The 13,525-nt window shown below is 41.6% G+C and overlaps 1 protein-coding gene across 1 annotated transcript in view; it reads left to right on the top strand.

The window, feature by feature from the left end:
* The window catches only part of LOC107569946 (GEN1 Holliday junction 5' flap endonuclease), a gene marked incomplete at its 3' end in the record, with an annotated part of 18,138 nt that extends 4,613 nt beyond the window's left edge, over window positions 1–13,525 (top strand). Inside the window, exons 5-14 of the mRNA XM_016256119.1 lie at window positions 2,071–2,181; window positions 2,268–2,341; window positions 3,671–3,756; window positions 3,843–3,993; window positions 4,755–4,791; window positions 5,880–5,960; window positions 6,034–6,164; window positions 10,772–10,833; window positions 11,448–11,591; window positions 12,873–13,525. Coding sequence (XP_016111605.1) covers window positions 2,071–2,181; window positions 2,268–2,341; window positions 3,671–3,756; window positions 3,843–3,993; window positions 4,755–4,791; window positions 5,880–5,960; window positions 6,034–6,164; window positions 10,772–10,833; window positions 11,448–11,591; window positions 12,873–13,525 — 1,530 coding nt within the window. The remainder of the gene's footprint in view (window positions 1–2,070; window positions 2,182–2,267; window positions 2,342–3,670; window positions 3,757–3,842; window positions 3,994–4,754; window positions 4,792–5,879; window positions 5,961–6,033; window positions 6,165–10,771; window positions 10,834–11,447; window positions 11,592–12,872) is intronic.

Here is a 13,525-nt window from a genome sequence, read left to right as displayed (position 1 = left end):
TGTGACCCTGGACCACAAAACCAGTCATAAGTGTAAGTTTTATGAAATTGAGATCTATACATCATCTGAAAGCTGAATAAATAAGCTTTCCATTGATGTATGGTTTGTTAGGATCGGACAATATTTGGCTGAGATACAACTATTTGAAAATCTGGAATCTGAGGGTGCAAAAAAATCTAAATATTGAGAAAATCATCTTTAAAGTTGTTCAAATGAAGTTCTTAGCAATGCATATTACTAATCAAACATTAAGTTTTGATATATTTACGGTAGGACATTTACAAAATATCTTCATGGAACATGATCTTTACTTAATATCCTAATGATTTTTGGCATAAAAGAGAAATGTATAATTGTGACCCATACAATGTATTGTTGGCTATTGCTACAAATATCCCCCAGCGACTTAACACTGCTTTTGTGCTGCAGGGACACATTACCAAATAAATCCTAATCTAATCATGACAAATATATATCGTTGGAAAGGTCTAAGAATCCTAAACAGCTATTTTGTAGGACATTAATTTATGACAAGAGTGCACCTCACAAATCTACATCATGACAGGAATCACAAAGGTTGCCTTTTTCCCTAACGCTTTATAAATCATCATAAATTATATATCAATTGAAAGCTTAAAAAACATCCTGTGAAAACCATTTTAAAATCAGACATTGCTTGTCCGTGGAAATGGTACTTCAAAATCATATTACAAAATGTATAACGATGTTTGGATCGTGCACTTTCTCGTCTCTGTTCAAGACGGGCCTTCATTTGATACAGGAACTATTCGAGCCGTTCGTGCCAGACTGAGGAGAGAGGTGTTGTAATAATGTAAAATATGTGAAAAATAACGTGTTTTTCGAACAACCTAGTATGAGTGTTCTAGTACACCCCCAAAACAAGATCAAGACTTTGTAAAAGAGTATAATAGGACCCCTTTAAAGGGTTAAAGTGTTTCTGTGCAGTGCGCTGAGATGCTGGACTCTCTGGGAGTGCCGTGGGTGTCGGCGGCGGGCGAAGCGGAGGCCATGTGTGCTTATCTGGACTCACGGGGCGCTGTGGACGGATGCATCACTAACGACGGAGACGTCTTCTTATACGGCGCTCAGACCGTCTACAGGAACTTCAACATGACTACAAAGGTTCCTACTCCTGTTTAAGTCTCCACGCTAGGGTTTCAACAAACAATTATTTTGATAATCGATTAATCTAACGAGTATTAGACCGATTAATCGTCGATCATTTCACTGATTAATAATCGGTAGACTTTGATTGATTATTCAGCTTTTGCAGTTAGTTAAAATATTGAGTTATACATATTCTAATCACTTCAGATTTTGAAAATCATAATGTAATTATAATTGATTAATTTATAGAAATAAATATATTTGTCTGAGAAACTCTCTTATTCACCATTTAATTAGCTATATGAAACACTATTCTGCCTAACATCTCCTTTTGTAAGTCTTTTATATGGATAAGAAACAAAATAAAGGTAAGTGATAAGACGCTTTATTTTTGGATAAACGATTTTATTCACAACAATCTCTTAAAATACTTTATAGGGTTGTTATAATAATCCTGAGCTAGATCAAGCTTCGATCTCTGCAAACCAAACCATCAGTTTAATGAAATAATATATTTTGCCACTAATAAACAGATGTATCGCTAGCTAGCTCCACGCGGGAGAGCTGCTTTATAACAGAAAGTAAAGCTGTGATTCTAGCTGAAAGCGACACCGACTCTGGTTTTTCATGTTTAAGGCTGTCTGCTGCATAAAGTATTATATAAATAAACGCAGAGCTCGTGCAAACATCACAGCGCTGTAATCAGATGCTTTCTTAACTGCTGCTTTCTCACCGCTGTCAGCTTTTCTTGTTTATTTGGTTATTGAGAGGAAAGCGCGCAGCGTATATTTACACATTCATCCAAACGCTGTTCGGCTACGTTTGCTCTACAGCGCCTCACTGGTCAGACCACAGTACTGCAGCTCTTACACTAGCTCACATGAAGTCAGACGGCTACTCCACAGCAAGAATATTTGTCCACAGTTTATGTTTTTATTGCAGGATCCTCAGGTGGACTGCTATCAGACGTCTCGTGTTCGGGCCGAACTCGGGCTCTCCAGAGACACTCTCGTGGGGCTGGCCGTTCTCCTCGGCTGCGACTACATCCCCAAGGTTCAGCAGATTTATAGGATGAAAGGCTTTCTGAAATGATGAAACGTTATATTGAATGTTGTGCTGTTCTCTTTCTGGTCCTGTAGGGCGTCGCCGGAGTCGGCAAAGAACAGACACTGAAGCTGATTCAGAATCTGAAAGGAAAAAGTCTTCTTCAGAAGTATGAATCGTACTCTATTCAGGATTAATAACTAAAACTAAAACCAACTTGGTTATTTTATTTCAGCTGGTTGCCAAGGCAACATTTCTCATTATCACTTGGTTTAATTTGAAATACTAAAATAACTCAGACTAAACAAGCAATTAAATCACATTTTTTTGAATTATTAACTAAATTATTAAAACATTAACTAAAATAAAGTGTAAACAGAAAATAAAAAAATTTATCTAATTCAAAATATTATTAGTATATTAATAATAAATGCTTCCTTATATAAGCTATTTCCAATATTTCTGCTGTAATTGTGACAAACATGCTTGTTTTTTTATGATTTTACTAACAGAGACTGTGAGTATTGATATTAAATTAATGAATCATGTTTTATTGTCACATTTTTAGACGATTCAAGATCTGTTTGTTCGTCTATCAAAAAAGTTATTGAGAAGAGGGGAATAAATATTTGTATATTTTTTTCGTATTAAGTTCTATTCTAATTTTATTTTTACATCTTAATTTTAACACCAGCCCCTGTTTGAGAACCGCTGCTTTATTATACTCCAATACTCCAGGTTATTTTTGTTTTCTCACATTAGTCAGGCTGTTTTAATTGTAATATTTTATTGTTTATTGTATTATTTAAACAGACAGTTCTGGCCTCTTTACCCAACAGGCACCTTGATATCAATGTGACATCAAATATGAGTCAAGACTTGATCAAAATACTGTAACATCATTTTAAATTCAGTTTGGACAGCAATTTGAAAATAGGTTAAGTTAATCCCACACTAAAATTGTTTTAATATATTTGTAGGCCAGTATATATGTATGACGTTTGATTTACAGCAAGTTAAAGTCATGACAAGTTTGTGACGTCAGTTTGATTTACATATTTGAGATCAATTGTGATGTTTTTTAGGTTATTACATGCAAAGCTAGCACTATGTTTCCTAATAATATCTCCCAAGGGGAACATGTAAAGAGTGAAGAGTAACGGTCCTAGTACTGAGCCTTGAGGTACTCCATACTGCACTTGTGATTGGTATGATGCCTCTTCAATTTCTCGTTTTCATGTGGTTTAATTCGAAGTACTAAAATAACTCAATCTAAACAAATTAATAAAAACTCATCCCAATCTTGAACGGCAGTGTGTGTGTGTGTGTGTGTGTGTGTATACACTACCAGTCAAATGTTTTTGAACAGTAAGATTCTCTTCTGCTCACCAAGCCTGCATTTATTTGATCCAAAGTACTGTCTTTTTTAATCATCAGTTGCCCACTGGGTAAAAGTGCGTGTTTGTTCAGAGTTCAGTGTGTTTCTGCTTGGCTGCAGGTTCATTGAGTGGGACGCAGACAGAGCTGAAAGGTCAGAGGTCGCGGTGAAGAAGGTCACGCACTGTCTGGTCTGTCGGCACCCTGGTCAGTATCAGTATGGTCTGATTCCTCGACACGCTTACTGAGCTGAGACTCGTCAGTGTTTACTGTGCTCCTCTCGTGTCTCGTAGGCTCGGCTAAAGCGCACGAGCGCAGCGGCTGTGTGTTCTGTGAGAGCGAGCGCTTCTGTTCGCCGCAGGACTACGATTCCCAGTGTCCCTGTGAGTGGCACCGCACCGAACGCACTCGCCAGGCATCCTCCGTCGAGGCCAGCATCAAGAAGTACGTGAAAAAATACACATGTGCTGCAGGGGTGTGCGATATGGACAAAAAACAATATCTCGATATTTTCTGGGATTTTATCGATAACGATAATTCGACTATTTTGCTAAGTGTATTATTGTGCCACTGCCATGGACAGCCGACTCCTGATGTTTTAGATATTCTTCATATTCTGTGTGGCCAGTTTACAACTTCATCTTTTCCAATAAGTTTATTAAGCAGTTTATTAAAGGGATAGTTCACCCAAAAATGCAATGTAATCAGCGCTGTTTACGATCAGCACAAAAAGTATTCTCGTAGCTTCGTAAAATTACAGTTGTGCCGCTCAAGTTGTGAACTGATTCAGATGCTTCAGTCCGAACTGGCTCCACAGTAGTTCACTAAAAAGAATCAGTTCGTTCGTTCGTGAACCGGACATCACTCTGGACCGTTTGCCTGAGGCTCTGGATTACAGGTGATCATGCTGTAAATAATGTTCAGTTTCTTGCACAGACCGATCGTTTCTCTTCATAAGACCTCCATATATCGTCAGGAGCCACAGGGATTCATGTTGTGCTCCTTTATATGCTTTTTTTTATTCTCAAGTGACAGCAGCTGTTGACTCGCATTGTATGAATCACCAAGGACAGGTTTCAGCTAAAAAATCTTCTCTAATGTTCTACTGAAGAACAAATGGGAGAGTAAATGAACAGCAAATGTTAATTTCTGGGTGAACTGTCCCTTTAAGAGTGTGTTTTCTGTGTCTGTAATGGTGTTTGCAGGAAGACGCTGGCGTGTGAGCAGTTCCCCTTTACTGAGGTGAGTATTATAGTCTGGTTTCTTCATGTAGGACGTCAGGGCCAGTATTCACAAAACATTTTATCTTGCCACTAAGAGTTCTCCTAAATAGCAGTATAGCAGTTTTCTCTTCACACCTATTCACAGAGCTGCGGAGACTAACCTGTACTAAGGAATAGAGAGAAGTCTTAAGCTCAGAGTAAGGGGGCGGGGTTTACCTCGTTGCTATGGGTGATGTCATCACGCTTATTAACTATGCACACAGTGATTGGCTGATGGTCTGTCAGAGATTTATTCATGGACATATTGTAGAGCTTGATATTATGTTGCCATAAAGGTTTAAAAATAGAAATGTTAATTGCCACATTCAAATAAGTCAAAAGTCATGTTTTTTATTGTCATCATGTTTTTATTGTGTTAGTTAGATGTATTTTTTTAGTTGTTGTTTTTTTAACTTTAATCAAAATAACCTAACTGCAGTTTGATTGAGATTAATTGGAATGCACAATGAAAAAACATGAGTTATCCGTTTCTGCAAATGAACTCTTCAGATTTGAAAATGCAGGCTAAGTGTCACTAATTAAACAAGTGTGTGTTCAGTTAATTGTCAGCCTCTTACGTGTGTGCTCCTCATAATTAGTGGATGTGGATGTTTTAATAAACGGAGCAGAATAATCATGGCTGATAGTAAGACATGCAAACGTAAAACAGCTTTTACTTCTTCAGCAGCTGCTTAATGAAGACAAGGATATAATCAAAGCAGAATCTGGAGTTAGGATAACCTCCCAAACCAAAGGCGATATCTTTCTAAAAGCTCATTATCGTCAGACGTTTCTAAGATGTTTCTGTTCTGAGGCAGATTGCCGGAAACAGCTATTTTAGGAGAGTTTGTGGCTGAGGACTCCTCTTCACGGCTCCTAACCTTTCACAGATTTAGGAGCTAGTTTGAAACGCTTTGTGAAACACTCTTAGAGCAAACATTTAGGAGTCCTACACTTAGGACTGACACGCCCATTATTTTTAAGATCGTCTCCTAAATCGGCGAGTTACGAGCTGCTTTGAGATGTTTTGTGAATGCACACGTTCAGACTGGTTTGCTGATGTTTCAGATCATCTGTGAGTTCTTGGTGCCGAAGGACAAACCCGTGCCGCCGTTCCGCCGGAGGAAACCCAACCTGCTGCTCCTGCAGGTACGGAGCGCTTCAGAGCGATTCTGAGGGTTTATACGAGCTGTTTTCTGAGGGACGTGTGTTGGTTTGTCAGACGTTTGCTCTGGAGAAGATGGACTGGCCCAAACACTACAGCAGCGAGAAGCTTCTGGTGCTGATGACCTACACTGAGCTCATGAACCGCCGACACGGCCGAGACTCGCAGGCCCAGATCCAGCCCATCAGGTGACTGCACTCAAACACACTTCACCTGACATTACATACAATACTACACTACTCATTTTCTTTTAACTTGATGTGCTAATACAAACTATATAGACATATTTAAAAAGAATTAATGATAATAATGGTAAAAAACACAACAAATTACTTTTTATAATGTTTTACTTAAAAATGTAGAGTGAAAGAGCTTTTGATTGGTTTCTGTAGAATAACTGATTAATCGTTTAGAATGACACCAGAAACATGAATTAAGTAAGCCAATAGAGGCGTTCAGTTTTTAATTGATAGATTATTGTAGTTTCATTATCAAGAAATTGCGCTTTTGTGTTATGAAATGATCATCATCCAGTAATAATCAACTATACACACTCACTCACTCACTCACACACACACACACTCTCTCACACACACACACTCACACTCTCACACACTCTCTCACACTCACACTCTCACACACTCTCTCACACTCACACTCTCACACACTCTCTCACACTCACACTCTCACACACTCTCTCACACTCACACTCTCACACACTCTCTCACACTCACACTCTCACACACTCTCTCACACTCACACTCTCACACACTCTCTCACACTCACACTCTCACACACTCTCTCACACTCACACTCTCACACACTCTCTCACACTCACACTCTCACACACTCTCTCACACTCACACTCTCACACACTCTCTCACACTCACACTCTCACACACTCTCTCACACTCACACTCTCACACACTCTCTCACACTCACACTCTCACACACTCTCTCACACTCACACTCTCACACACTCTCTCACACTCACACTCTCACACACTCTCTCACACTCACACTCTCACACACTCTCTCACACTCACACTCTCACACACTCTCTCACACTCACACTCTCACACACTCTCTCACACTCACACTCTCACACACTCTCTCACACTCACACTCTCACACACTCTCTCACACTCACACTCTCACACACTCTCTCACACTCACACTCTCACACACTCTCTCACACTCACACTCTCACACACTCTCTCACACTCACACTCTCACACACTCTCTCACACTCACACTCTCACACACTCTCTCACACTCACACTCTCACACACTCTCTCACACTCACACTCTCACACACTCTCTCACACTCACACTCTCACACACTCTCTCACACTCACACTCTCACACACTCTCTCACACTCACACTCTCACACACTCTCTCACACTCACACTCTCACACACTCTCTCACACTCACACTCTCACACACTCTCTCACACTCACACTCTCACACACTCTCTCACACTCACACTCTCACACACTCTCTCACACTCACACTCTCACACACTCTCTCACACTCACACTCTCACACACTCTCTCACACTCACACTCTCACACACTCTCTCACACTCACACTCTCACACACTCTCTCACACTCACACTCTCACACACTCTCTCACACTCACACTCTCACACACTCTCTCACACTCACACTCTCACACACTCTCTCACACTCACACTCTCACACACTCTCTCACACTCACACTCTCACACACTCTCTCACACTCACACTCTCACACACTCTCTCACACTCACACTCTCACACACTCTCTCACACTCACACTCTCACACACTCTCTCACACTCACACTCTCACACACTCTCTCACACTCACACTCTCACACACTCTCTCACACTCACACTCTCACACACTCTCTCACACTCACACTCTCACACACTCTCTCACACTCACACTCTCACACACTCTCTCACACTCACACTCTCACACACTCTCTCACACTCACACTCTCACACACTCTCTCACACTCACACTCTCACACACTCTCTCACACTCACACTCTCACACACTCTCTCACACTCACACTCTCACACACTCTCTCACACTCACACTCTCACACACTCTCTCACACTCACACTCTCACACACTCTCTCACACTCACACTCTCACACACTCTCTCACACTCACACTCTCACACACTCTCTCACACTCACACTCTCACACACTCTCTCACACTCACACTCTCACACACTCTCTCACACTCACACTCTCACACACTCTCTCACACTCACACTCTCACACACTCTCTCACACTCACACTCTCACACACTCTCTCACACTCACACTCTCACACACTCTCTCACACTCACACTCTCACACACTCTCTCACACTCACACTCTCACACACTCTCTCACACTCACACTCTCACACACTCTCTCACACTCACACTCTCACACACTCTCTCACACTCACACTCTCACACACTCTCTCACACTCACACTCTCACACACTCTCTCACACTCACACTCTCACACACTCTCTCACACTCACACTCTCACACACTCTCTCACACTCACACTCTCACACACTCTCTCACACTCACACTCTCACACACTCTCTCACACTCACACTCTCACACACTCTCTCACACTCACACTCTCACACACTCTCTCACACTCACACTCTCACACACTCTCTCACACTCACACTCTCACACACTCTCTCACACTCACACTCTCACACACTCTCTCACACTCACACTCTCACACACTCTCTCACACTCACACTCTCACACACTCTCTCACACTCACACTCTCACACACTCTCTCACACTCACACTCTCACACACTCTCTCACACTCACACTCTCACACACTCTCTCACACTCACACTCTCACACACTCTCTCACACTCACACTCTCACACACTCTCTCACACTCACACTCTCACACACTCTCTCACACTCACACTCTCACACACTCTCTCACACTCACACTCTCACACACTCTCTCACACTCACACTCTCACACACTCTCTCACACTCACACTCTCACACACTCTCTCACACTCACACTCTCACACACTCTCTCACACTCACACTCTCACACACTCTCTCACACTCACACTCTCACACACTCTCTCACACTCACACTCTCACACACTCTCTCACACTCACACTCTCACACACTCTCTCACACTCACACTCTCACACACTCTCTCACACTCACACTCTCACACACTCTCTCACACTCACACTCTCACACACTCTCTCACACTCACACTCTCACACACTCTCTCACACTCACACTCTCACACACTCTCTCACACTCACACTCTCACACACTCTCTCACACTCACACTCTCACACACTCTCTCACACTCACACTCTCACACACTCTCTCACACTCACACTCTCACACACTCTCTCACACTCACACTCTCACACACTCTCTCACACTCACACTCTCACACACTCTCTCACACTCACACTCTCACACACTCTCTCACACTCACACTCTCACACACTCTCTCACACTCACACTCTCACACACTCTCTCACACTCACACTCTCACACACTCTCTCACACTCACACTCTCACACACTCTCTCACACTCACACTCTCACACACTCTCTCACACTCACACTCTCACACACTCTCTCACACTCACACTCTCACACACTCTCTCACACTCACACTCTCACACACTCTCTCACACTCACACTCTCACACACTCTCTCACACTCACACTCTCACACACTCTCTCACACTCACACTCTCACACACTCTCTCACACTCACACTCTCACACACTCTCTCACACTCACACTCTCACACACTCTCTCACACTCACACTCTCACACACTCTCTCACACTCACACTCTCACACACTCTCTCACACTCACACTCTCACACACTCTCTCACACTCACACTCTCACACACTCTCTCACACTCACACTCTCACACACTCTCTCACACTCACACTCTCACACACTCTCTCACACTCACACTCTCACACACTCTCTCACACTCACACTCTCACACACTCTCTCACACTCTCTCTCACACACACACACACACACACACAGACACACACAGCCGTTCAAAAGTTTGGGATCAGTAAGATTTTTAATGTTTTTTAAAGTAGAAGAAATTTATACTTTTTTTATTTATCAAAGATGTGACAGTAAAGACATTTATAATGTTAGAAAAGATTTCTATTTTAAATAAATGCAGTTCTTTTGAACTTTCTATTCATCTGTGAATCCTGAAAAATAAAATGTATCACGGTTTCCACAAAAACTATTAATGTGTTCAACATTGATAATAATCAGAAATGTTTCTCGAGCAGCAGATCAGCATATTATAGTGATTTCTGAAGATCATGTGACACTGAAGACTGGAGTAATGATGCTGAAAATACAGCTGCACATCACAGAAATACATTACAGTTTAACAGAGATTCACATAGAAAACAGCTGTTTTACATTATAATAATATTTCACAATTTTTAAAAAATGTATGTATTTTTGATCAAACAAATGCATCCTTGATGAGCATAAAAGGCTTTTTTTTTTAAACATTCAAAATCTTATTGATCCCAAACTTTTGAATGGCAGTGTGTGTGTGTGTATAGAATAGAATATTTAATATAATACATTTTTATCTGCATTTTTTGTTGTTATTTTAATGAAATGTTTTACATGTTTTTTTCTGTTAATATGTTCATATCTTGTGTTCAGTTTTACTTTGTCTATTAAATATTTTCTAGGCTAAAATGCTCTTTTTCTGTGAAAATGTTTTTGTCTCCTCCGAACAGAATATATAAACGGCGTGTTAGGAGCAGCGTCTCCTGCTTCGAGGTCGTCTGGAAGAAACCAGGTGACGAACAATCTTTGAGTGCATCAGCAGATACGGTCGAGTTCTTCTGTGTTGTGTGGATGAGTGACAGCTTGTTAGTGTGTTGTTGTGAGCTGGGATCAGCAGGGGTCAGGGGTCACAGGTGACGGAACACATGTGTCACTCTCAGGTGCTAAAAGAGCTTCCTGTAGACACCGTGAGCCTCGCCAATCCACACTCACACAGCCGTAACACCTTTATTACAGCGCTTTACACGGCTTTGACTCTCGCTTCAGCTTTAAAACGGCATCATATAATAACAGGCCTTCAAAGAAATCAAGGAAGGTTATGTTTCAAGGCCTGGAACGCTCATAGAAATGAGTGAAGTGTTTGTCAGGCTTTCTTTGTGTATCGAGAATGTACGATTCTCGCTCTTAAATATTTGATATATGTTGAATTCAGCACTTTTTCAGTGTCGAGTAAAGCATGCAGTCTGTCCATTAAGAGACATTTAGTGAGTGGAATCATTGAAATGATTAATTTGATCAGTCTGAGGCAGATATATGAAGTGAAGTGGAGCGTCACTGGTTCAGCAGGGAGATGATGAGGGTGTTGGGTTGAGCTCATGTTTGAGTGCTGGTTGTGTGGCGTGTCAGATCACTATGTGTTCGCTGAGGGCCGTGAGGAGCAGACGGAGGTGCACACGCTGGAGGAGGAGTCTCTCTTCAGCCTGGCGTTTCCCGGGATCGTGCAGGACTTCCAGCGGGAGCGAGCCGGCGCTCAGGAGAACAACACCAAGAGTACGTGCATCATTCATTCATTCATTCATTCATTCATTCATTCATTCAGAGCAGGTGAGCCGGTGAAGGACAGACGCTCTGATAAAAATAAAAAAAAGACTAAAAAAAATTACATTTCAAAAGTAAATAGAATGCATACAAATAATTCAAAATATTCATAAATACTATAATAGTATATTAATGGTACTAAAATAACACTGGTTGACAGTTTTGTAATGCTCTTACAATGCAAGTAAATGTTAAAAAAGAAACATTTAAAAGACAAGGGACTAGTAATGATTTTGCCACCAAATAAAATTTGTGTTTGAAGTCAACATAAAACGAAAACCGCGACCTAATTTTCTATATCCAAATTAAACAATTTATCAAACACGAATAAACTGTGAGCCGGCACTTTTTTCCTCCGGATATTAATGAGATTGTAGTATAAAAAAAAATATAAAAATAAATGGAAAGAGTTCTGAATGCAAGTTTTATGAAGGAACATATGTGCGCAGATAAATCATTTATAATCAGCACCACAATATTCTTTCAAATATCAATATTGTCAGCTTTGATTTCATGCTGAATTTACATTTCCCGATGTGTTTATCGAAGGGTGAAGAACCACTAAAATGTCAGCATTGTAGCTCTAAGTTATCTGTAAAACACCTTTTTAATGTCATGAGATGAATATTTGTATTAGGATAAACTTTGAAGGACTTATTTTATAAGATGGCCCTAGAATAACTTTTACAGTTTATAGAGCGGAGAGTTCCGGTGCTTGATTCTGATTGGCTGAGCGGCGTTCGAAGCTGTTGTAAATGACGCTACAAAGTAACACACACCTTTGTTTACGTTTGTGTGTTGCTCGGCAACCACTTTGTAGCAACCACAACTGTTTCTGAGGAGCTACATTGTTTGGTGGAAGAATACTGTGTTTATTAATATCATTACACTTTATTTGCTCTGTTTTATTCTGTGAAACCGTGCTGCGTATATGTGAATAACCGTTTTATAAAAGCAGTAATCCCCGTGAAGCTGTGGTTTACAGTTAATTTATAACAGCTAAGAGGGTTTTAGGCACGACGCTTTGCGTAACAACGCCCCTTAGCTGTTATAAATTCACTGTGAACCACGCCTTCACGGGGCTTACTGCTTTATTTGATCAAGTACGCTTTAGAAGAGTTGTGTATACAAAATTGTTCTTCTGAGTAGAATTGTATTTTATTGTTTTACATTTTTATATAATATATTTTATTTTCATTTAGTAAATCATTATTTGTGTCTCAATCGTTGCAGAAAGGAAGCCGAGAGCGAGGAAAGAGAAGCCGGCCGATTCCCATGATGCCGTGTCGGATCTCTTTGCTCAGATGTCTCTGCAGACGGACGCGGATCCAGACCCTGGATCTACCCAGAATCCTCCACAGCCTCCTCCTTCCCAGAATTCCCTGTCAGAGTCGGCTCTGATTGGCCAGCTGCATCTCAGCAGTATAGACTGGGACTCTTCGTCGTTCACCGCCTCGCCGTCCCAGAAGCCTCAGAGCGACAGAACTGACCCGAGACCTGCGGAAGACACAACCTGTTCTCTTAAAGAGCGAATAATCATGAAACACACCCAGAAACAGCAGCCGAAGAGTCCAGAATCTGAAGAAGACGACTGCCGTTCAATCCCAGCTAACGTTCGCAAGACCAAAACAAGTACAGATCCCACCGTTAAACCCAGCAGAAGCCCTCTCAGACCTGCAGCCAGGCCTCCGAAGAGCGTCTCGGGACGCAGAAAGCCTTCTGAGAACTGCAAGAGCGTGTGTAAGACGAGAGCCGTCGGTGACGACAGCGACGCGGAGAACCGACCCGGATCACAGCAGCCCAGAAACACAGCCAGGGTCCCGCTCCGGACGCAGAAATCAGCCGAGAGCCAGCAGACGAGCGTTAAAGCTGCGGAAGCACCAGAG

The sequence above is a fragment of the Sinocyclocheilus grahami genome, unplaced genomic scaffold, assembly GCF_001515645.1.
Source record: "Sinocyclocheilus grahami isolate Dianchi unplaced genomic scaffold, SAMN03320097.WGS_v1.1 scaffold1398.1, whole genome shotgun sequence".
NCBI lineage: Eukaryota > Metazoa > Chordata > Actinopteri > Cypriniformes > Cyprinidae > Sinocyclocheilus > Sinocyclocheilus grahami.
Note: the sequence above shows the minus strand (reverse complement) of the source record. Positions and strands in the feature narration are given on the sequence as shown.